Below are 24,685 nucleotides of genomic sequence, written 5' to 3' on the forward strand. Positions count from 1 at the left end.
TGGGCATTTTTTCCATTACATTTCTTTAAAGACATACTTTACAACAATGCAATCACCAGAAAACAATTGTGTTGTACATTTCTGCAAATCACTGATACGTTACATTTGTATGTTGTATGGCACAAAAATCACTTGGTTATGGTTCAGAAAAATACTCTTTTTAGCTTAAAATACTCAATTATGGTGGGACAATCCACACTGGAAACATAGCAATATCTTCATTTTTTTGTGTCAATATCCTGGCTGGAAACACAACAATGGGTCACTCATCCTCATACAACGGTTAATATGATACATACCACATAAGCTACCCACAAATGATACACTTACATGTAACGTAAAATTGTGTACTTAATATAAAGTCACAGGTTAGGTTTAGGAAAAGGAACGACGTCCGTTAAAATAAATTAAGTGTCACATTCTATGTTGTCTGGCCAATCCACCACTCCAACCTACCTCCTAACATGGACTCTCAGCCTTTATACTACTTCCTTCTCCACTCCTATAAACTCATTTGTCATGGGATCGCAGCCTTCACGATCATATGGATATACACAAATTACTGGGTCATGACTAATTGTGGTGCATTCCTTTTCATTTGTATACCTACAAACAGTGCATGAGAGCAGCCTGCTAAAAAACACCCACATGAGGTGGCTAAAAAGCCACTGGAAATGCAGGCGTCTTGCCCAGGTGCAATGCCAGCCACCATCCTGTATGAAACATACAGTTGTAATGTATCTGCATTTTGCATAAAGGTACATCCATCTATCCATACATTTTAACCACTTTTCCAAAGCTGGGTCACGGGGTCAGCAGGCTGAGCAAAGTGCTGCAGCTCAGTTCTCTCTTTACCAGGACAGTCCGGCACAGCGTCCGCACCACTGCAGATGCCGTGGAACAGAACCACATCATCTGCAAAAAAAAACAGAGATGCAATTCTTAGGTCACCAAACCTCGATGAAAAGGGACAACCCTGGCAGAGGCCAACACCCACCCGGAACGTGTTCTACTTACTTTGGTTACAAAAGGGCCGGACCCCTCCAGCAGGTACAATGCCAACATTTTCTTCCAGCGACTGGGCTGGTTTCATGGGTCATAGTGGCTACATCTAAATAGAAATGCACCATGCTGTTTTTGCCAAAACTTAAAAGCTATAAAAAGATTCAAGTTTAACACAGTATCTCCACTATCATATCATCTGTTAAGGATTAATCGCACATCTGCAACCTAATTTGCCACCTGCAGTCCATTTAATTTGGCTTCCTGCCCTTGCTGTTAGAAAAACCTGCACAACAGCCATTATGTTACATGGGCTGAAAGGGGACTCAGGCTCTAGAGATGTTCACCAAAGAGTTCATGTAGAGCTTGAATATGAGCATCTGTCAAAACTGCTATCGGACTTTTCAGGAGTTCAGCAGAGATTTGGGGATATTTCATTCACATATTATGCAAACTGTTCTAAATGATGATTAATTGTTGAGACTTCAAGTATTTACTTTATCATGTATTATCATTATCATGTAAGTTTTTTTTTTATTTAAAATTGATGACATTTTAGCAGACACCCAAAGAGGAACTATCAAATGTGTAGCCAGTTAGCCCAGTCATTTTTATCACAGAGGTGTAAAGTGGGTCCATAAAAACAGCTATCGAGGAGGCAGCGACTGTAAGCTGAGAACGTGTGGAGAGTGCAGAATAGAAGCGAGAAATGAAACCTGAGAGAGGATGGTATTAAATATTCATGTCATGTTTAATAATAAAATGAAGTCATTCATACTCAATCGATTCAGATCAGAAAAGGTTGCAGAGACAGCTCACCTTCCATTCAGGCACAGAGAAGCACTTTGTTCTAACATCAATCACCCAAGAAAAACACTGGAGGTAAAAACATGGCAGCGTCTCACACTTTTAGCTGAGTTAACACTGTGTACCTTCTACTCCAACATAAATCTTTACAATGTGTTCTCCTTGTTTCTGCTTGCCAAACAGTTTACAAAGTGTAGCACCTACCTACATATGTTCTCTTCTTACAGGGTACATTGTGCTTACTATACAATGCATGAGAAATCTGATAATGATAAAAAAGACAAGTTGCTCATCACAATGACCATACACGGAGATGACATATATATATCCTGAAATTAATGATTATAGATGATAAATGAAAACAAGGTATGTATGTGTACAATTATGAAATTAGAGCCCTGTCACATGACAATACAGGTAATGTATTTCTAATTAATGTCTTTCAATGTTAATTGAAGAACAGCAAAACAACATTCAACATAGAAAATAGAAAGGTGGCTCTGCAGACAAGACAAATATAATAACTGCTTTTTTTCACACATAACTGAGAAAAACCTTCAAAAAGGTTTTCAGACTGGAGGTCGATAAACTGTTCTGTTCATTCAGTGTATTTTTTAATTAAGGTTTAAGGTTAATTAGTTAATAGTTTATAATTACCAGCATTACAATAGAAAGACTCTTGAAAAGTCCTACATGCGATGGCATCCTGAGAATGCAGAGAGTCACACTCCCTCTGTGTTTCATAATCCGAGCCTCTCTGTGGTTTGTTGTGATAAGCCTGTCTAGCTGCGCATTAGTGCATGTGTGCATCCCACTGGCTAGTTCATCGCCACTGCTTTACATCCTTCTTATACGTGGTTACTGCTGATATCTGGAGGGTATATTTGCAGAAGCATAGCGCCCACCTTCTGCTTCCCCCAGGTAACACTGTTAGCTCTGTCAGCGCTGTTGCTGTTGTTAAGCAACCTGGTCTCACTCCAAAGTCTTTGAAATCTGGCGCTTGGGCAGTTACTTCTAGTGTCCGACACAAAAATGCAGTCCATATACATCGGCATGATACGTGGTGTCAGGGGTAAAGTGGGTGAACAATGAAAGTTAAGGCGGCAAAAGTCCAAGTGGTGTGGGTGGGAGGTGTGGTGGATGGGTCCAACAAACACCAACTTACACCCGGGAGAGCAGTGTTCATGTCCCATAAGATTATAAAACCAAACCTCTTATTTTTTCCTAAACCAAATCACGCATGTTTGTTGTTGAAGGAGAAGAAGGAGTTGCAGGAGAATATTGTGAACAGTGTGTGAACAGTAAACTTCCTGTGAAAACAGAAGTGTATTTTGAAAAGCATGTAACAGGCAGAACTTGACATGGTGTCCCAGAACGTTAACAACCAACGTAGCTGGGGTACCTTTCATGTTCTATCTGAACATGGAAAGTCCATGGCCACATGAAAATATGTGATGAGGTTGGCGTGAGAATGTGTTGTGTTTTGAGCTGTTTATGGAGTTAGCACTGTTAGCTACTAGCCTCCAACTCAGCCACCTCCATATTGTGAACCATGTCCAGGCAGTTTAAGTCCCCTTTAAATAAGGGTAGATAAATCAAATAGCAAAGATTGTAATATCCATCATTATGACATGCTTCATAAACATGTTAGCATTAAGGTTAGCCGAACATGTTCGCTAGCTTGCAGCCAATGAGTAACTTTCATACTGTTGACTCAAACTGTTTACTTTGTACTCTGCTATATTTTTTAAAACAATATTTTTTGTTAATTACTGCCAGACAATATGGTCATATCAAAGAAATAGATTAGCTACTGGTAGTATTTTTTTATTTTTTTATATTTAAGTTAGCATTATGCTAAGGACTGGTTAATTTATTGAATGAACTAACAGTAAATTGCCTCCGAACCCTGCAGGATGATTAGTAAGACAATACAGGGCTGTTTCCCAACCACATCTGAGCATAAAGAAAGCAATTTTATAACATCAAAATGAATACTTCACTGTAACCTGGTACTGTAGCTTTTAGTACCTAAATGTCTCCATGCTGAACAATATGAATGTCAGCAAAATTATGTCAGATCATAGCCTAGTCACCAAAAGAAAATGTTGTTGTCGTACGTTTCTGCAAACCATGGATACATTTGTGTGGCACCTGGACCAGATGCCTGCAAAGCTGCAAACCACTGTTTAAGACCAGTGGTTTTTTAGCCACCAAACATGGTTGTTTTTTAAGTGACCCATCCTTGTGTTTCCAACGGGGATAGTGCACGAAAAAGTTTTTTTTTGTTTTTTTTTACCAAGACATTGTTGCATTTCCAGACACGATGGTGCCATAACAGCAGTTGTTTTTTTCTCTGAAACATATCTGCGATTCCAGTCTTCCAGTTCCCAAACATGATCTTCCTATCCATAACCAAGTGGTTGTGTGCCTAAACTGAACCAGACATTAACCTAAGCAGTGTTGAAATATAAAGTTTCAACATAATAATGTACAATAAAATGTACTCCTGCTTGTCAGAAACATAAAATGCTAACAATTATTCTGCTGATTGGGTTGCAGATCAATGGGTACAGGTATCCAGAATGACTAGCTAGGAAAAAAAAGGATTTTTCATACTAAACAATAATATTGTGATATTGTAAGATAACAAGTTAAGTGCTCAGTGCATGTCAGTAAATCTCCCATCACTCTCCCATGAACATGCTTGTGATTCCTATAAGTTCACAGATAAAGCTCTCTCTTTGCTAAGACATCGTTGGGAAACACCCACGCCCCTCTGCACCCTCACTCCTCCCAAACAGACAGGGCGGATAAAGTGCAACTCCACCTCCGGGCCACTAGCTGCTGCTGTCCTTCTGAGGGAGACACCTCTGCCAGGGGCTGTAGGGCAGCGCCAGCAGCAGGAACAGGATCCCACCCACAATGAGGACAGCGCCCGCACAGCCGATACACGACACCGACCAGGAGAGCTCGTGGTGGAGGGGAACCGTGTGGTCGCTGGCCAGGAAGGCCAGGACGGACTGGTGGAAAACAAGGAGAGAGAGAAGCACCAGGAAACCTGTAGAGGAGACAGTGGACATTACCACATCCATTGTGAGACAGAGAGTGCTTTTCATTATGCTAACATGTCTTCCCGCTTCTCTCACTTGCATTTTTTCTTAGAAGAAACTCGAAAGTAGAAAGTAGCAAAGAAGGGTGGCAAGGATGGATGGATGCCAAGTGAGAAACTCTTTGTCCCATGGCATCAGTATTAAGCAACATCAGTTACCCTGCCACATGGGAAGGCAGCTGATGCTAGGAGTTAGCATAATGAAAAGCACCCACTGTCCTAATATTTTTATACAAAGGAGACAACATTTATCAGCCTCTGGAAACCTCAACTAAATTATAATCAACAAAGATCACATACACTAAAGACACTTGCCCGGTGTGTTGTTGCCTCTACTGACCTGACAGAATAAAGCAGATGGACGCTGGCTTGAGGAAGAACAGGATCTCTTTACTGAGAGACATGGTGATGCATATGGCGCCCATCACCATCAGGAACAAACTGAACAGGGCCAACATGGCTGCCGCTATATTCAGATCTGCACAAGAAAGGAGAACCAATAAGGTAAATCAAATGGCTTTTAAGTATTTGACACTTGATATGTTTTTACGGATCATCATGTCATAGCTGTTAGAGAGAACAGATATGTGTGAGGATTTCATAAGCTTGAAATTTCCTGAAAATTTTGCTGTATTTATGCAAGTTGTACCTGCATAAATACCTGGCACAAACTTTGCCACAACGCATTTTGATATCTTTGCATTATATTGGCCAATTAAATATCTGCGAGTGCATATTCCTGGTACATTACTTTGTATTGGAGGCTGACAGGAGCTGATGCACAAACAAATTTGTTTTTGATGCGGCCATCCTTAATAAATTTTGTAAGACCATTAAACACAAAAAAAGCGACTTCTTGTTTGTGAGAAGTTTTTGTCGCTGGATGATTCTACTTAATAATCATGTAGGATGTGAGGAACAAGAAGTAAGACATTGGTAATCTCAAATCACAGCAAGCATTTCCAGTATATATTTTATACTCTCATGTCTGTACTTATTAAATCACCACATTGAGGCCTATAGCCTGACAGCGATGTGGCACCAGCAAACAAAGAGATTTAAATGTATGTCTGTCTTTGTTCACTCAGTGTACAGCACTGTGTGATCTTAATCCATTATGGAGCTGCCAGTGAAATGAGAGGTTAGACGGCAGCTCGGAGACACTTGAACGCAGCGTAGGCGGAATAGATTTCAAACACTCACAAAGCAGACAATGGCCAACCTGAAAGAGTGCAGCGAGGAGGTGAAGGGAGACAGAGAGGGAAGGAAAGGACAGAGAAAGATGGGGATGGATCGTGGGAGAGATGACAGTCAGGGGACTGGAGAATAAAGAGAGAGCATCAGAGGAGAGAGATGAAGGGGCAAAGAGGGCGCAGGGAGAGAGGGAGGAAGCAAGAGGGGGAGATAGATAGAAAAGAAGAACAGGGATAAAGAAAGGAGGGAGTGGGCGGATAAGGTGGGACAGCAGTTCAGAGAGGCCACGAGAGCCAAAAGAGGTGTGTGACTCACTCTTCTGCGTTGTCTTTTGAAACAGCACAGCATTTTCCCCCGTGGTGAAAAACTTGAAGTAGGTGCAGTTTGATTCTGCAGGTGGAAAATGACAGAAAAAGAGAGAAACAGCTACTGTAAATGACAGAAACATAAACGGTTATCCGCGGACAATCTTATTGACATTCGAGCAACCACATCTCTCTCAGCCCTGTACACTTAAGTTTCAACAATGCTCTGTCAAACATAATCAGCCGTGAACGACAATGACAAGCTCAAGGTGACAATCCAATGCTTCCTGCGCAATTAGCATTCTGCCGTCCTGATGATGTGTTACAGTAATTAGAGTTTAGCCGTCAAATAGAACGTGACACCTCTATCTGTTCCCTCGCACATTTGAGCACACAAGCGAACAAAAAACACTCACACACACATCAGTCTTAATTAGTGTGATCAAAGCCACATCCTCAAAGAGTTCTGGGTTGTTTTCTCCACCACAACAGCTATCAGCATTACAGCACTGAGAGGAGCTGCACTCAAATCCAATTGACGACAATTCAAACCCCATCAGCAAATAAAGGGTCTCTGCTACCGGCTGGTCAGACAGTAATTGGACTTTTCCTTTGTGCAATCAATTATTTGTCACATGAAATCATACAAGCCACAGCTCTGCCTCCTCTTACATTGTAGGCTGCTGCTTTATAATTGTCCATGTTTTCACACTGGCTGCAGTGTGTATGTGTGTGTGTGTTTATGGTATCCTGGATGGTTTTGGTAATCCATGGTTTCTGGTTGCCAAATAATTTAACTGTAGTTTTGGGTACAATTGCCTTTGTTGTTTTACAAAATAAATCCACTGAATTCACTGATGTCATCAGTTAAATTTGACAGTGATGTCCTGGAACATGCTCCGGACTGTGATTAGTTCCATCTCTGGTGGCACTGAAGAGATGTGTCATAGTTTTTACATATCTTAACCTCAACAAGTTGCCCGACAGTTGCTCCTCCTGAACTAAGGCAGCCACTCTGCTTTGCAGCCAGCTCTGAACCATGGATGTACAGAACTGGATCCAGCACTGGTGTGGGGCTTCATTCATACCTATGAAATTTGCTCAGTGATGCATGATGCCAAAATCCCTCTTCGTTGGCAGGATGAAATTACCTGGATGATCAGATCTGCTTCTGCATCATTGGGCCAACAGAGCAGGTGCACTAAAGACTTAAGGCCAACAAGCATGACCAAGTGTTCGTCTTTCACTGGCCAAGCAACTGACTTGTGGTTAAGTGCTCCACTAACTCTAATGGGGATAAAATAATTTAAATGTGTAGGTCCTCTAGATGCCTGTGGATATTCTCATTCATCCAGGTCATAGTTATCTCAAGGCAACTGAATCAGACGCAACTGGACTTGGTTTTGTCTTAGAAGACGTTTCGCCTCTTATCCAAGAGGCTTCATCAGTTCATGCTTGTCTGACTAGGCTGGAACTAGTCTGACAAACTGGTGTGGAAACAACCCAGGTATTTAACCTCTGGGGAGGTCTTCACAAGGCCAATGATGTCACTGGTTCGTTAGTGCTCCAATGGTGTGTCAACGATGGTTGTTGAAACTGCTGCAACGGTTGTCATTGGAGTCGTTAGAGTCACATGAGGCCATTTGTGAACGACCATTGTTTTTAGAGGTTAAATTGTTAAACCTCCTGGGCAAGGATGAACAATGCTGTCCTTTCATCCTTATGACTCCAATGACAACCGTTGCGTTGTGGTTACGGGGTTGTGGCATTCAAAAAAATGTTTCCACTGATTTATAGACATCTTTTACCCAGTGTAAGCCTATGGGAAAAAGTCTTTTTGGGCCCACTGGCACCACATGACGGACCCCTGAACTGCAGTACCACTATTTGGCCACTACAAAAATTGGCTTCAAAGCCCAGCACACCTCCTGGGGGCCTGCTGTGACCAGTACATAACAGTGATCCAGAGTGTTTTTTCTTATTGTGGATCATGGTGAGCAGGAACAGGACAGCACCTCACATTCCAACTGTAACACCAGTCCTTATTCATCATAAAGCACAAACCTCCTCCCCTTCTCTCACCCAAGCTGTTCTCAGGCACTGTTGATCTGTTTTCCTACATATCCTACATAATAATGAGCCAGTAATGTGTGGGTAACCCAAGCATTTGGGAAGACTGCGATCCCATGTCCAATGCGCTGATAGCAGTAAAGAAGTAAATGGTCTCGTAAGGACAGAGGTTGGGGTGGTGGATGGATCACACGACACCCGACTTTCCTCTGGAGATTGGTGCTCAGAACCATGTGAGGTTTGAGTCTTTTTAGCTACGTTGTCACCGTGTTTCTTTTCCTAAACCTAGGCGCAGTAACTTTACTTGCATAAACCTAACCCTGGTAACTTTAAAGTGTGTAACTTTATGTCAAGTAAATAACACCATTCCTGGTGCTCTAATTTGTAAAATGTGGTACAAACTGTTGTGTGTGCCTTTCTTAGGATATTATACGAACCACCACCAATACGTTGTCTCACCTCCTCTGCTGAAAAAGAGTCACCTGGTTGAATGGCGCTGTTCAGGATTTAGCCAAGTTTCAGTAAAACACAGGGTATTACAGCTCCTGATACCAAGTTAGAAAATGATCAAGACACAGAAGTTGTCCAGTTTATATCCAATGCGTATACAAAGGCCTTATGTTCCTTATGTTTACATTTGAAAACATTGACCTGACTAGCTAGCAGGAGGAATGTTTACAGACTGGTGAGTTTATTTCCTCTTCCCGATGAGTTATTTGTAGCCACTTGCTGCCACTCCTCCAACGCTAACCACAAAAAGCACCACATACACTTGCAAAATAGACGTAAGAGCATAGATTTAGCACAAGTTTAGTGGAGCTGACAGAGAAGCAACTGGAAGTGTCTGATCCTTTATCCATAGGAAGACACGGTTCATGTTGTTCTATCCTGGGCATCTGACTCAAAAACAAGCATCTGCAGTAATATGTAACATTTAAACTGAATAATCTGAGAATATGTCACTTCATTAGAACAATGTAGCTTACATGATTTAACTTTTTACACACATATCACACTCAAAGTTAACATCATGCAGTGGTGAAATTGTGAGTGTCCAGTAAACTGAAAATGGTGACACCAACACAGAGACAGTTAACTGCAGTATGGTCAGCAGACTAATAGAAAATCAATCATGTCGGCAAAATGGTTTCAAAAAGGAAACAGCACAAAAATGTAGCCTACTATCTACTCCTTCACAGTCTTTAGATGTTGAAGTCCCGGGGCACACTGCAAACCCCATCAACCACAAAGCCAGCCATCAAATAGGTATCCTGTCTGAAACTGATGACAAACACACACAGAGCTCTCGGTGGACTTTTCTCTGTCTCTGTTATGTTTTTTTATGTGAGTCATTCTTCAAACAGGGATACAGGTGAGTCATAGAAAATAGAAGCGATACTACAAATAGCTTTTATAATGTTTTTCCACACTCTGACCAACAATATTGTTTCCATTAGCTGTCCTTGCACCTGCGCAGTATATATTGATATGGGTATTGACATGCCATTTTCTGTTTTATGTTCTAAAATATTAGTCGGTGGCGGCACGGTGGTGTGGTGGTTAGCACTGTCGCCTCATTCCTGATTCGATCCCAGGTGTGGGAGCCCTTCTGTGCGGAGTTTGCATGTTCTCGTTGTCTCCGGGTACTCCGGCTTCCCCCCACAGTCCAAAGACATGCAGATTGGAGACAGGTTAATTGGTGACTCTAAATTGTCCGTAGGTGTGAATGTGAGTGTGAATGGTTGTCTGTCTCTATGTGTCAGCCCTGCGATAGTCTGGCGACCTGTCCAGGGTGTACCCTGCCTCTCGCCCAATGTCAGCTGGGATAGGATCCAGCCCCCCGCAGCCCCCCCGCAGCCCCCAAGAGGATAAGCGGTGAGAAAATGAATGGATGCACGGATGGAAATATTAGTCCGTTCATTTTAGGCAAGGCAAAGCACATATAGCACATTTCATTCCCAAAGGCAACTAAACATTCTTTACACGTTGGAAACAATCAATAGCACACAATAACACAATGCAATAGTGTAGAACAATGCAAAGAAAAAGTTGATTTCAAAGAGATAGGTTAAAACCAACGGAAAACATGTAGGTCTGTAGCTTGGATTGGATTGGTCAGCAGTTTCTCAAGTCTTAGCTCTTCTGCCTATTTGTTCCACATTTGAGCAGCAATCACAGCAAAGTATTCATTTAGTGCACTGCTGTCTTGGCCAGTTCTTCTTTGCCACGGTGGTTCCTGACCTCTTTGGGACTTTTAAGTCAACGTGAAATGAAATTAAGACAACTGAAAAAATGTTAAGCAAAACCTTGGCAAACCAGAGAACAGGTATTGTTGCCCAAGAGCTGAGGACTTCCAGAATGCAAATGAAGAATCCCTTCACTTTACCCAAAAGCAATTGTGGACTTGCTCTATCACTCAGCTATGTAACAGGGACTCAGGCATTTAGTAAATCAGTGCATTCATCCATCCAGCCATCAAACAGTGAGCCAAGCATCATTTGTCTAGCCAGAGAAACAGGTAGACCTCTCATTCATGCTAACTCGCTCCCCCAAACTGAGCTGTCCAACAAGCTCGAGAGTTTGACGAACGTCCAGTCAGCCAGCTGGTCCGTCAATCATCATCTGAAAACTCCCTCCCTCACACAGACCAGTCAGCCATCATAAAAGTTACACAGCCATCTACCCAGCCAGTCGGTAAAAATCTATGAGTCACCTCCGGGTAGTTCAGCGGGTCCACAGCTCTCTCTCTCTGGGTCGATATCAGCCACCCACAAGGTCTTGGTGCAGCCCTTCCACAGGCCGTAGTGAGCTGCCAGACATGTCTGCAAAGCCAAGATCACAGAGGTTTTTTCAAGACAAGGTCAGCAGTAATATTATTTATCCATCCATCACAGTTTTTAGCTTGAGATACCAAACAGTGATTCATGTCTAACAGGAAATTACAGTTTAGTTGTGGTTTTTGCAGCTCAGTCACCAGGAGAATATGTTTGAATTGTACATTTCTGCAAACTGTGGATACCTTACAGTTGTATGTTTCATATGTATCATATCAATGTGTCTAAAGTGACGAGGTGCATGAGCTGACTTTGTCATCAGGAAGTGGAGGCGGTGGTGGATGGTGTGACACCTACGCGAGATACCTATCAAACTGCAGACCACTTTTTTAGACCAACAACAAAACCTGTTCTTTTTAGAAAGTCATTGCTGCATTTTCAGCCATTAAGCCATTTTAAGCCATTAAATGAAGTTGTTTTTTAGCAACCCATTACTATGCTTCCACTGGGAACAGTGCCATAAAAATCAATTGTTTTTACCAAGAAATTGCTGCATCTCAAACTGGGATAGTGCCATGAAAAGTGATTGTTTTAATCATCACATAGCTGCATTTACTGCCAGGATAGTTACAGATAGCAGATGTTTTTACTGAGATATTGCTGCATAATCATTTTTATAGAGCCACCAAAACTGGGAATCTTTATCCAAGGCATGATTTACCAAACCATAACCAAATAGTTTTTGTTCCTACATCTAACCACATATTAACCACAGCATTGTTAAACTGTACAGTTTTAACAAATCTGATCATACTAACATACAAATGTAATTATCCATTGTTTTCAGAAACTTACAATACCAACATTTATTCAAACGATTGGGTTGGGTTTTGTCCCCATGTTTTGAGTATTGCAGAGGACATACCTGGACAGATTCAGAATATCAGGGACAGATGACGAAAACAGCAGCATATAAATTAAATCATGACCACAATTGACCTATGGCTAAGCCCTGCCCTCAAACGCAATGAGCCAATCACAGTGCATATAGCCATTCCCATACACTCGGACATTCTCTGCCTGGACATCCATTGAAATGCATTACAGAAAGTCAGTTTCATTTGGTTTATGAGCTTTTTCTCAGATCTGAAGTTTAAAAATGGTCAAACGGTGTGCATGGGGTACATGGAGCTCCGACACAAGGTATCCTGAGAGGCTGGGCGACGAGGTGTATTTTTTACCCTTTCCTAAACCACATCTCAACCGAGAAAAGTGTCTCCTTTGGATAAAGTTGTGTGGTAATGTTAGACCACAACATCAACTCAACATGAATAAGATTAACAATGATGTCTACATCTGTTTTAAGGTAAGTCAACATTGTGTTTGAGACAACATATTGTCACTTTGCTGGAAAGAAATATAAAGTTATCTTTAACAAATCTAGCTAACGTTAGCTAAAGTTAGCCTAACGTTAGCTCCTAGCTGCGTTGTTCATCATGTCACCTTGTTTGCTGGGAGTTCATTAGCCTATTTTGTTCTAGTTTTGTACTTTGGTGATCGTACATCATTGTTAGCTGTTGTCCAAAGGGCTCTAGTTAAGCTAACGTTAACTTCTGGAGCTTAGCTTCATTAATTTATCTGTAATCGCAGGATAACAAAGGTTGGCAAACGTTATGCTGAATGATTCACTGTAAATACTGTAGCACCAAACTAACGGAGAGACACTCTTGATAAAGATGGTAAAAAGGCCGTTATCCTTTTCTCATATTCTGAACCAAAAACTTTAACTTCAGTGGCACTTTACTTGTTGTCTTTGATAGTGACTGTAACAAGATAAGGTTTATCATGCTTACATTGGGACCTGTACATTTTGGCTTGTAATTTAAGCTTTTCATTGACCTTCTCAACAATAAAATGATGAATATATCCCTCCAATGCATAGTTTAGGCCCTTTTGGTTACATCTGATCGTTATGTCTCCAAAAATCATCAATTGCCTCCTGCGAAATGCCATGTACTGTGACACCTGCCATAGCGCCGGTCACTGAATGTTGACATTTTGAGTGAGTGGAGGGGGGCGTGGCTTAGCCATCTTCCCTGTTTATTGGCAATTCATATTTCACCTGGTTGTTGTAGAAACTCTTAGGAGCTGCCAGCTCCACCCAGAACTCTGTCCCCACACCAAGGACTGTCAGGACTACGCCCACGATGGCCACGAAGAATGCCAACTTGATCTGGTGACATCAAACAAAACAGAATGTGCTTATGTTAAAATAATGGGAAGGGGAAGCCAAAAATGATAAAAAACATTTCAGACAGACATGAAAAGACATAGTAGTAGGCACCATGTCTACCATTTTTCACACATACATTTTATTTTAATCACTGATGATAGTAACTGCCTCTATCCATGTTAAGGTGATTTCACAAAGTAATGTCTATTTCCTTGTACAGCTTTTAGCACCTCCTTTTGTCAGGCACTTACAATAGTCATGCTTGTGACATTATTTAATGTCTATGGCCTATTTCCAATTTCCATCCCCTATTCACTTAACGCCCACAATGTGCTGTGGTATACACAAAGAGAACAACAAGAGTGCTAGTTAATTAAGTTGAGCAAAGGGTATATATGCTGCAGTAATGTGCAGTGAGGAGGTAGCAGTACCAAAGGAAAAGGACAGTCTCAGCATGTTGTTTTTTTAATATCCTCAACAGATGAAATATCAACCCCCCAACAAGCAGCTGAGATGTGTGGGTGGGCTCTTGTACTTCTACCTTTTGTGTGGAGATGTTGAGAGTAAAGAAGCACTGTGTAATGCCTGGCCACAGTCTCCAAACTAACAGGGGGGCTTGTTTCAAAATGTCAGGAAAGTAAATATTCTTCTGTTTTTCTTATCTAAAAGACATACATCCATACATCTTCCGAATTCAAGCTTCTTTCCTTCACCAGTCTACGACTTAAGTAAGCTTTATTGCCTTCTTAACTCATCGTAAAACATGCTTCATTCAAACTTGACAGACACCCGAACTCATGAAAACCTTCTTGATTAGTCTTTCCACCCTGATTTGATCGGACTGAACCCTTAATTCTCCCTCTAAATTAGTAAAATGAAATTACAACCCAAACAACATTCTCGGTCCATTTCAGCACTTTCAATAGCTTTCATTTAACTTTGTGGTTTCTCAATCTTATCTCTATCTATCTGAATTAGGGGTAAAGTGTCATAATAAACAGTTTTTTTAATGCTCACTGTGTCTCTGGGGGCTGCTTCAAAATCTGTTTTGTTCTTGTGCGAACTGGAGACAACAGTGGTGCTTGTGTGAACTACAATTTCAGCTAAATTTCTCGTCTCCGTGTCTGGGTATCCAGGAAGTGTGCTCCAGATACTTATTAAAACAAATCCTCCTTCTTGTCTTGCATTGCAAACTACTTGCATGTTCACCAGTTTTCATTCAACCTATCTAAAGAAATGCAGTGGAGAGTGGACGAGGCTGCAGCTTACTGTAGCCGTACAAAAGGGTCCCGCAGGTGGGGGACCATGCAGGACTTGAGCTACTGAGAGCAAACACCAACTGGTAGCGCTTTGTTCAAGCTGCCATCTGATGCCGACAAGAACAGAATCATTTTGCTGGATGCTGTTACCAACTACAAACCAAAGAGAGCTTGAGTGTGTTACTATGCATTAAAGTTTTCGCTCATAACTATGTATAATATATTGACTGAGTACATTAATGTTTTTTTAGGCCTCTGTTCCAGTGATAATCGTGGCCAGAGGCATTCTGTATTCAGGTTGTCCATGCATAGGTACGTATCCCATTTTTGTGAATGTAATACCTCAAGAAAGCATTGGGGGAATTTCATCAAATTTGGCACATTTATCCACTTGGACTCAAGCAGGAACTGGATTTTGGTGGTCAAAGGTCAGTGCGACCTCACAAAACATGTTTTTGGCCATAATGCAAGAATTCATATATTAGTTATAACAAAATTTCGCATTAATGTCTAATATGATAAAATGATGAAGTGATGACATTTTATATCCAAAAGGTCAAAGGTCAACTTTACTGTGACATCATAATGTTTTGCAAAAAAAACTTTTTTGGCCACTATTTGGCATCATATCTCAAGAACAGAGGGGGAGACATTTGGTCAGATACTGAATTGGTGACACAAATGTTGGGTGTCCACTTTGAAACTGTGCTGATTGTTTAGATCCCCTGCAACACTTGGGGTAAGATGTGTGTGAAGCATCCATGTTTTCACAGACATGAATGTAAACTGTAACTGCAACCTGACTAAGTGATTTTGCATCTGCCTCCTAAGAATGACTGAGCTTCACTGTCAGCTGAGAGACAGTGGGGAAATACAGTGTGTAGAGCATGTCATAACTTACCCAGTGACTAAAGGGTATATTATGTCCAAACCAGAGTTGGTGATTGTTCTGTCCAGTTTAAATGAAGCACATGAATATATTGTTAATAGCCAGTTGTTGGACCAACTGTAGCCAGTTGGAAAATTACTGGGGACCTTCTTCAAGATCCCAAAAATCAACCCAAAAAAACAACTAAGGGCAGCAGGGCTGAGAGGGCTGATGATCACTGACTTTTTCGTCACCTATTGCTACGTTTGGCCTACAATGACGATGCTTTATTCTTTATGTCAACAACGTCGTGTTTGAGACGCCCATTTCCACGTACTGGGCAGGTTCGGGGACTATTTGGGGGTTGAGCGTCAGGAGCTCAGGTGCAATGCATCCTTGTACATTTAAGACTCAGAAGAACTTAGTGTTCTCTGGCAGTAGGCCCTGCAGCACTGAGAAATGTTATTTCCTCAACTGACATCAACACTGCTTGGATATCCACTTCACACATGGTGCATTTCTCGTTTCCTACACTATAAGGAGATGGCATTAAACCCCCTACTAAGCGTCTATCAGGTTAGAAAGGACAACTTGTCGAAGCTACTGGTGGCATGGTGGCATTTTGCAAGTGTTGCAGGAATTACATTTTGTCATCAATGCTAATGCTGTTAGCTAAAGTAAAAACTCACAATTGCCCTTTTCCTGTTTGGCCCTTAATCATATGCTGGCTTACTAAATTGGCACTCAGTCATCAAAACTTAACTGTGTTAGGGTATTCAGTTATAAATTAAGGTCCTCTGTACAACTTGTGTATGTGTGGGAAAATGTCATAAAGTGATGAAATTGAAGAGCCTGAAATCTCAGCTGGCTATGTCATCTTTGAGCAATTATATCCCACCTGCAGATTACTGTCATGGTTCTGATGGTTACATAACATTTTATTTCCTTAATGTCAAAGAACTGCATTTGATCTTTGGCAAATACTTATTTTCTAACATCAGAAGTCATTCATCTGCTCTTGTGGAGTGTTTCCTGCCCCGTGGACGAGCCTGATTTCAGTTGAAAAGGCAGCTGTATGACTGATTGGTTCCTTTAGCTCCAGAGTACTTTCATACAGCCTGAAGGAAAAACACACATTCACACAATATGACACCGAGTCACCTTTCCTTCCTGGGCCTCGCTCATGGTGTGTCCCGTTGACGTCGTCCTGCGGCGCTTGTTCCCTCCAAAGGTACTGCGTCCAGTCATGAGGCCAGCCAGACCTCCGGCAGCCTGGGGTGCTCCTCCTGGTGCAACCACCGTTCCTGGCGCGGCCGGACCCACCGTGCGACCCTCCTCGTCGGTCACAAAAAAGGTAGACCACATGATGTGACAAAAAAGGAAAACACTAAGACAGCTCAGTGGGATTCTGTTTGGCAGCAACGCTTGATTTGTGCTTTGCCCTTGACAGGGATGGTACAATTTTAGCAATAGAAAAAGATAGGATTAAAACAGAGGAAAACTGTTGTGTATTCTCAGTTTGTGCCCATAAAGAAAACAGGAAAAACACCTGAGATAGTAAAGTAAAATGATGTCATACAGGTGTATCTGCCAGAAAGGAAAGAGAGGCACAGTAAGACAGAGGTAGAAAAATGAACTGAAAAAAAGAAACAGCTAGGCTATGTGATAATAACTAACAGCAGAAAAAAAGTCTATACAAAAGTAGAGGAAACACTTTAAGGCCAAAAATTCTCCTTGGTAACAAAAACTAAAAACATATGTTTCTGAAAACTTTAGCAGACAAAGGCAGGAATCAGCCTTCTCTTGTAAAAAAGCCTCAGAACAAATTGCGGTTTTGATGACAGGTGCAAAACTGATAAATGAATCATCGTGAAAAAATAAAATGGCAGAAAATATGTGTAGGAAAGTGAAGCCACTGGAGTCTGTAGAGGTAGAAGTGGATGAAGTGATGCTTCCTAGAGATGAGAATGGGAGGAGAAAAGGAAAGATGAAAATATAAACTATGTCAGGCATTTATATGCATATTCACCTGAAACTGAGATTTTGATCTTTTGCACAAACTTCACAGTTTACAGAGATCAGAACTGTACAGACAGAGGAGAGATGCAGGCGTAGAAAATGCAGCGCATTTCATGGTACAAAAATAAACCAAGATACAGAACATGAATGCTGGTAAACAGAGTGCATGCAGGAGTATTAGCACTGTGCCTTCTCCACTGATTTACACAGGCCCACATATATTTAGATTTAATTATGTAGAGATGAAATAAAGAATTACACTGTGTTTGTGTATATAGACCTGTTTGACATGTGTAGACATAGATGCACTTATGGGTACATGCAACCAATTTGGACCTTGTGGACATGAGCAATAATGGAAATTACTCCCATTCTTTGGGAATTTCCGTATTAAGTTGAGTTGCTCTAATACTAATACCAGTATCGGAAAGGCACCAGTCCAATACCACGTAATTTATCAACAAACTCAGCTAAAGTTGTTGTAAACCCACAAAATATAGCAGTTTTTCCTAGAAATCAATTCTTCATTCTAACACAGTAGCAACCTTCACAGCAAGTTGGGCTGTGCAGCTACGGGTAACTCCTGTTTAAGAGCAATGAAGAACTAGTCTGAGTGGGCGGAAGTTCGCTGCATAGATCAGCCTCTCATTGGGCGGAACGAGCCACTCGCTGAAGTCCCGCCCTACCACCTCCGGTTGTCATAGTTGACAAACGTCCTTTACTAACTTTTGCAGTGTTTGATCTTGCAGAGATGTAGCCATTTTTCTGTCATGGTTCGCATCCTGTAGGCGATATTTTTGTGGGCGTGTTACACCAAAACCTGTTTCCCCCCGGCAATATTTTTGCAAGCGCACCATTGCTGTGGCACCTCCAAGAATGACTGTGTTTGGTTGAAAGAAATAAAAAAAGCCGGGGCGTTTTTTTCTCCAATCTCAAAGTGAGAGTCGGCCCAGCCAGACCTTTCTTTTCTTGAGAAAGGTCTGGTGAGCGAGACTAATGAAGAACTGACTGATGACTGACAAGCTGTTAGCAAAATGTCAGCAATTTGTCAATATTTTGGACTGGATAAAAGACAGTTCTGTGGCATCACTACGCTGTATGCACAATGGCATGCAAAAGTTTGGGCTGCCCAGGTCAACATTCCATTTACTGTGAAAAGTTAAGTAAGCAGAAGATGAACTGATCTCCAAAAGGCACTGAGTTAAAGATGAACCATGCTTTTCAACATTTTAAGCAAGATCAGTGTATTACTTTTGTTTTGTACAATTTTAGAATGGAAAAAAAGGAAAGGAGCTCCATGAAAAAGTTTGGGCGCCTCAAGACATTTGACTGCTCAGACAACGTCTAACAGGGTCTCAGACCTTAATTAGTTTGTTAGGGCTCTGGCTTGCTCACGATCATAGTTAGGAAAAGCCAGGTGATGCAAATTCCATTACTTTATAAATGCTTTGACTCCTGAAACCTTGTCCCAACAATCAGCAGCCATGGACTCATCTAAACGGCTGCCTAGCAGTCTGAAAACTTAAATAACTGACGCCTTCAAAGCAGGAGAAGACTATAAGACGATAGCAAAGTGTTTTCAGGTAGCTGTTTCCTCAGTTTGTAATGTAATAAAGAAATAGTCGTTAACAGGAAGTGTGGAGATCAAGTTGAGGTCTGGACGACCAACAAAACTTTAGAGGGCAGGTAATAGGATTGCTACAAAGGCAAATCAAAACACCTGTTTGACTACAAAAGACCTGCAGGAAGATTTATCAGACTCTGGAAGACTCTCGCCAGTTCAGCATCAGAAGATTGCAAAGGAACATTTAAACAAGCCTGATGCTTTTTGGAAACAACCCCTGTGGACTGATTAACATAGAACTGTTTGGATGCAATGAGCAAAGGTATGTTTAGAGAAAAAAAGTGTGCAGAATTTCATAAAGAACACATGTCCAATTGTTAAACACTGGATGGATTGATCATGCTTGGGCCAAAAAGTGTTGGCACACTGACAATGTTGATTGTGTGGTGTAAGGTGGTCATAAAACTCAGTCTGAGTGTCCTGATGTTCCAATAAAATCAAACAATCCTGAAGTTCAATGATGCAAGCAACAACCAATAGGTGCGCTCCCTCCAGCACCGAACAAGAAGCAGCAAACCAGGTATCTAGCAGTAGTCTTGCAAGTAGTGCAAGATCCCCAGTCTTTTAAAAATCATATAGTGTGAGACAACTCATACTGTCTTTATGTGGGAGGGTGTCAGACTTAAGTCTTTTAATAGTGTTTTCAAAGTCTTATAGTGTACGGTGGGCATAAGTATCTTTAAAATCACAAATGTACAATAATGACATTATTTAAACTCAAATAACCTGAAATTAAAAGCATTGTTCCTCTTTAATTGTGCAATGCGAACACAAATAAGTCCGATCTAGAAATGTAACAAAAAGTCAATTATAGTGTATGTAGACAAAAAAAATAACTATGAATTATCCAGAATTCAGTGTGAGCTTCTGATAGAAGAAAAGCACAGAGCTGAAGAGAGCTTCCTCCAATCACATATAATTACCTGTGCTGTTTGCTCTACTTTCTCCATTAGAACGGAAAAGCAGTACAAAAGCACTTAGCATTGCGAATCACCATCAATTATCTATTTTGAGATGTTATGTGACAGCAAACACACGGGAAAAAACAGTGCTGAAATCATAACCTGCTATCTATTCTGAGACGCTTTGTGGTACCTCAGCAGCACAAAACCAGTCATCATGTTTGAGCCGTAACCAATTATCTATTCTGAGAAGCTCTGTGATGGAGAAGTCACGCAGATACGCTACCGATGGATTGAATCTTAAACCCTTTATGTCTGTGAGGTGAATGAAGCAGCTGTCCTACTGCGTTCCATCAGGATGTGGTGACAACAGACATGACATGCAGCCCTCCCTCTTGTTAGCAAAAATGAAACACATCCCCTGGGGAGAACGCATAACTCTACTTTCCCATCACCGTCTGTCTTGTTAACAGGCTAACAAGCTCCAGAGTGTGAGTTTAGTGCTGCTTTCTGGCAAAGTTCTTCAAGGAATACAGATTATAATACAAAACAGCACAGTGCAATGCATCATATATACATTTCCACACATTTGTATGCTGTTATCCACTTAGATGTCATCAGTAAACACTGCAAATCAGATTGAGTCACTGAGTGCCTCATTAGGAGAATCCACAGATATCAAGTTCTAATGCACGTATCAAATAATACATTTATGCTGCATCAGTATACTCTGTAGGGACATGAAGCAAAGCACACTGCTCGCCAATGATAAATAAGATGCTTCATGTACAGTATACTTAAAACTACAGGAAGGAAATTTTTTAGCAAAAATATCACTTTTTTTTGATAAAATATAGGCAAGATTTTTTTTCATAACTGTCACTATATCCTGACAGTGTAACATGAGGCAGATATTCTGTGAAGAACATCATGTTCCTCCTCCTCCTCATGCTCCTAAACATGTTTGCAAGGATCATGAAAACAACCAATCATCTAATGATGGGACCAGAATCACGGCAATTTTCCGTGGGCCTCTTACGGCTTCCATCGGGCACCCGATGGCACATTGTATTCCTTATCTGCCGTGAGGGTCCAAGGACAGGGAGTGTCATATGCTAAGGCCCGCTGAGGCAAACTGTGGTTTGTGATATTAGGTTACAAAAAAATTAATTAAGATTGAAAAGAAATTAATTATTTACTTTTTAGCTAGTTAGCTCTTGAGTATAAAACAGGGTAAATGGTAAAATAAAAGAATGAGATGATCAGACAAACTGACATAATTAGATTTGACAAAAGACAATTAACAATATACAACCTAACGACTGACAGCATCAAAGACTGATCAAATGGTGTTGAATATTAACAATATGTAGTAATAAGGACAGTGTTAGAACAGGAAGAGGAGTTAGAGGAAGTACAATAAGTAGTAGCACTGCTAGTAAAAGAGGCAGTAGTAGGAGTGACGGCAATAACAGTAGTCCCTCAAGGATTTCATGGGCTGTTTTTGTGATTGTTATGGCCTGAAATGTCTGATTTTACAGCAGCTTTTCCACAAAATTGCATTCCATGTTGCTGTGTTTATAGATAAAATTTTGGAGGCAAGCAAATTTTAAAATGGTTGCAGTGCTATATCAGATTTGGAGTGTAACATTATGAGCATAAACTTTATCCCACAGAATTAGAACCTATCTTGCACCGTCTCTGTGAGCTGCTCTCCTGCTCTGTCTGCCGGCTTAGCATGAGCTACCACAGCAGCAACACTAACATTTCACACTTAGCTGTTAAATTGTCCCAACAATATCACACTGTAATGGCTCGACTCTGTGTGACTAGGGATGAGTATCGAAACACAACTAAATAAGCCCCGGGGCTGAATTTACAAAGACCGTAGTATTGATAGGCTCTGACGGTATCGGTACTTTTACACATTTTGGTTCAATTCATTATCGTCCTGCAGCCTCTCATCTGCGCTCTGTGCCGGGGTTGAACTGCTCCACATACACACACATACACACACACGCCTACACGACAAGGTAATCTGTGAACAGCCGAGTGGCCGTGGTGGATACAAAGTAAAGATAACTTAAAAATTACTTGAGTTGACAGCAGCTACACTCATTACTGTAAGTGAAATTAACCCTTAGCAAATAAGAAGCCAATACTTTATCAATACATGTGTTCAGCAAGCATGAACATATAAACATGTAGACAGAGATATTCAATATGCTCCGTCCGCAGTCTCTCAGAGGAGGAAAGAGGACAGGAGAACAGGAGTACAGGAGGACAGAGGGCAGGAGGACAGACTGATACATACTAAACTTCACTCAGTATTGTAATGTCAGGAATATTATTTATATTGTGATGTTGCTGTTGTAAAAATTACTGTTGCTGCTCTGGAAACAATATTTAGTTATATTCAAAATATTCAGTTATCCTGCTCTGAATTTATTATTTTTAAATTAATATATTTTTGAAAAAGCTATTATTCAGAAATAAAAAAGATCCGATAAGAATACCGATAAAGCACCGGATCCATAAGGAGTATCAATAAAAGTAGTAGTATCGATAAAATCTTAATGATACCCATCCCTATGTCTGACTAGATAACCATTGGGTAACATTAGCTGTGGGATACTAACAGTTAGCCCTGTCACTGTGTGTGTGACTCCCAGGCACAGAGCTCCAGTCCTGAAGCAAGTGGAAGTGGTTTCATGATAAACAGAGAAAAGAGAGGCCAAGGCCAGTGATCAATGTCACTGCACATAGCCAAATTTGCAGTGGCTGGACAAAATGGCAAGGTCACACAGAATTCACTGGGACTGGCTAAATTTGTATGTTTTTGGCTAAGTGGTATGTTTTTCATTGTTGGTCTAATTGTGCCTTTGTATGGCCAATGCACTAATCCAAAAAGATATACAACAAAGGAGCAGGAAGGCACCGGGCATGTGGCTCAGAGGCACTTTGGTGAGCACAAGCATTAGATGCTGGCATCAAACCTGCAGCTTTTCACACATGAGACGTAACATGAACTAGCCTGCCCCTGGGAAGACACACAGCTGCCATACTGATGTTAACAATAACGTTGATTGCATTTTGGTTAATTATGTACTAAATGGAGTTATTATTATCGTACAGTTTCTGTTATTTTCAACACTGAAGCAGGAGTTATGTAAATTTACCAACTTCAGTTACAATGTGAATATGTTAAAGTAAAAAAGTACATTTCTACCAAAAAGTAATTGCATGCAATTTGCTAGAATGACAGTAATAATAATTATAGGCTGATAATTATGGTCGACATATATAAAACTACAGCAAACAACTAAACAACATTCACATCTGTCTTTACAGAACAAATTAATTTAAGTTAAATGTTAGTGGTGAAGAAATTAGAATATTAAATAAACTCTGTCCTTACTCATCCAAACTGAACACGGCTCTCCTTATAAGGCATCCAATTGGCCTCTCTCGAAAAGCAGCAATGAAGCACGAGGAAGAAACTCATTACAGCTGCTGAGGCCACCGACAAATACTCTTTAGCAAGTTCACTCTCTTAAAATATCCCTCCTACTGTCTCCAAAAATAAGCCAATGTGGAATTGGCCCAGAGGAGAAGGTTCCTAGGTTATATTAGAGCAAACTGGACTCCATAAACACTCTGTACAGGCAACGTTTGAAGAAGAAGCCAGTTCAGCTTTATTCTCCCCCCACTGACATGACCCCCACCAAACAGTTCAGTAGCCAAAAAATGTCATGCTGAAATTAGACACATTAATTTTATTTTTTCACTCTTTAACACGTGCTGCACGCGTGCTCCACAATGCTTGCCGCCACTTCACAAATATCACAACAATGATATGAACAAGTTGCTGACCTGGTTTTTGTGTGTGTGCTTCCGCTCGGAGTGACGGAGGGCAAGGCGAGGCGAGGAGAGGGAGTGAGCAAGGGAGAGACAGGAGGGTACGTGAGGGAGGGGAAAAGAGGGTGGAGGTCGAAGTAGGAGTCAATGTTACGTCCGAGGGAGGATGGGGGGGTTTAGGAGTGTACGTGTGTGTGTGTGTGTGTGTGTGTGTGTGTGTGTGTGTACCTTTGCACACATACATATAGGGTTGCAGGGAATACACATTTGTGTGTGTGTGTGTGTGTGTGTGTGTGTGTGTGTGTGTGTGTGGTTGTGTTTGTGTCTGTGAGTGGTAGTATGAATGTATCTGTGAGTGTGCATGTGCATGCCAGCGTATTAGCTTGCAGGCCCCTGTGTATGTGTGTGTGTTTCCCAAGCCAAATGCCTTAATGTGCGTGTGTGTGTGTGTGTGTGTGTGTGTGTGTTTCTACCTTCAGGGACACATTTAGGAATAAAGATCAGTTAATTAGGGACAGCTCGTGCAACTGGGGACAAAAGCTGTGTCCCCACTTGGGGAAAAGTAGATTTTTGGGTCAAGGGTTAGGGTAGGTTAGTCCTGGTAAAGCAAAATCAGTGATTTTTTTCTGGACACATCACACATGTTGGTAAATACATG

The 24,685-nt window shown here is 41.1% G+C and overlaps 1 protein-coding gene across 2 annotated transcripts; it reads right to left on the reverse strand.

Moving 5' to 3' along the window:
- Window positions 1-1,734: 1,734 nt before the first annotated feature.
- LOC117264089 (voltage-dependent calcium channel gamma-6 subunit-like) lies at window positions 1,735-24,177 on the reverse strand. 2 transcript variants are annotated; one of them, XM_033637903.2, is made up of 7 exons: window positions 24,043-24,177; window positions 16,786-17,579; window positions 13,387-13,497; window positions 11,204-11,312; window positions 6,431-6,505; window positions 5,262-5,399; window positions 1,735-4,870 (listed from the first exon to the last, which is right to left on the reverse strand). In XM_033637903.2, exons 2-7 carry the CDS (start codon window positions 16,987-16,989, stop codon window positions 4,650-4,652), a joined length of 858 nt encoding a protein of 285 aa, XP_033493794.1. In that variant the 5' UTR covers window positions 16,990-17,579; window positions 24,043-24,177; the 3' UTR covers window positions 1,735-4,649. The 2 variants fall into 2 exon arrangements, with proteins under 2 accessions (XP_033493794.1, XP_033493795.1); XM_033637904.2 differs by lacking the exon at window positions 24,043-24,177 and adding an exon at window positions 23,588-23,697.
- Window positions 24,178-24,685: the final 508 nt, after the last annotated feature.

The sequence above is a fragment of the Epinephelus lanceolatus genome, chromosome 16 (genome assembly GCF_041903045.1).
Source record: "Epinephelus lanceolatus isolate andai-2023 chromosome 16, ASM4190304v1, whole genome shotgun sequence".
Classification (NCBI taxonomy): domain Eukaryota; kingdom Metazoa; phylum Chordata; class Actinopteri; order Perciformes; family Serranidae; genus Epinephelus; species Epinephelus lanceolatus.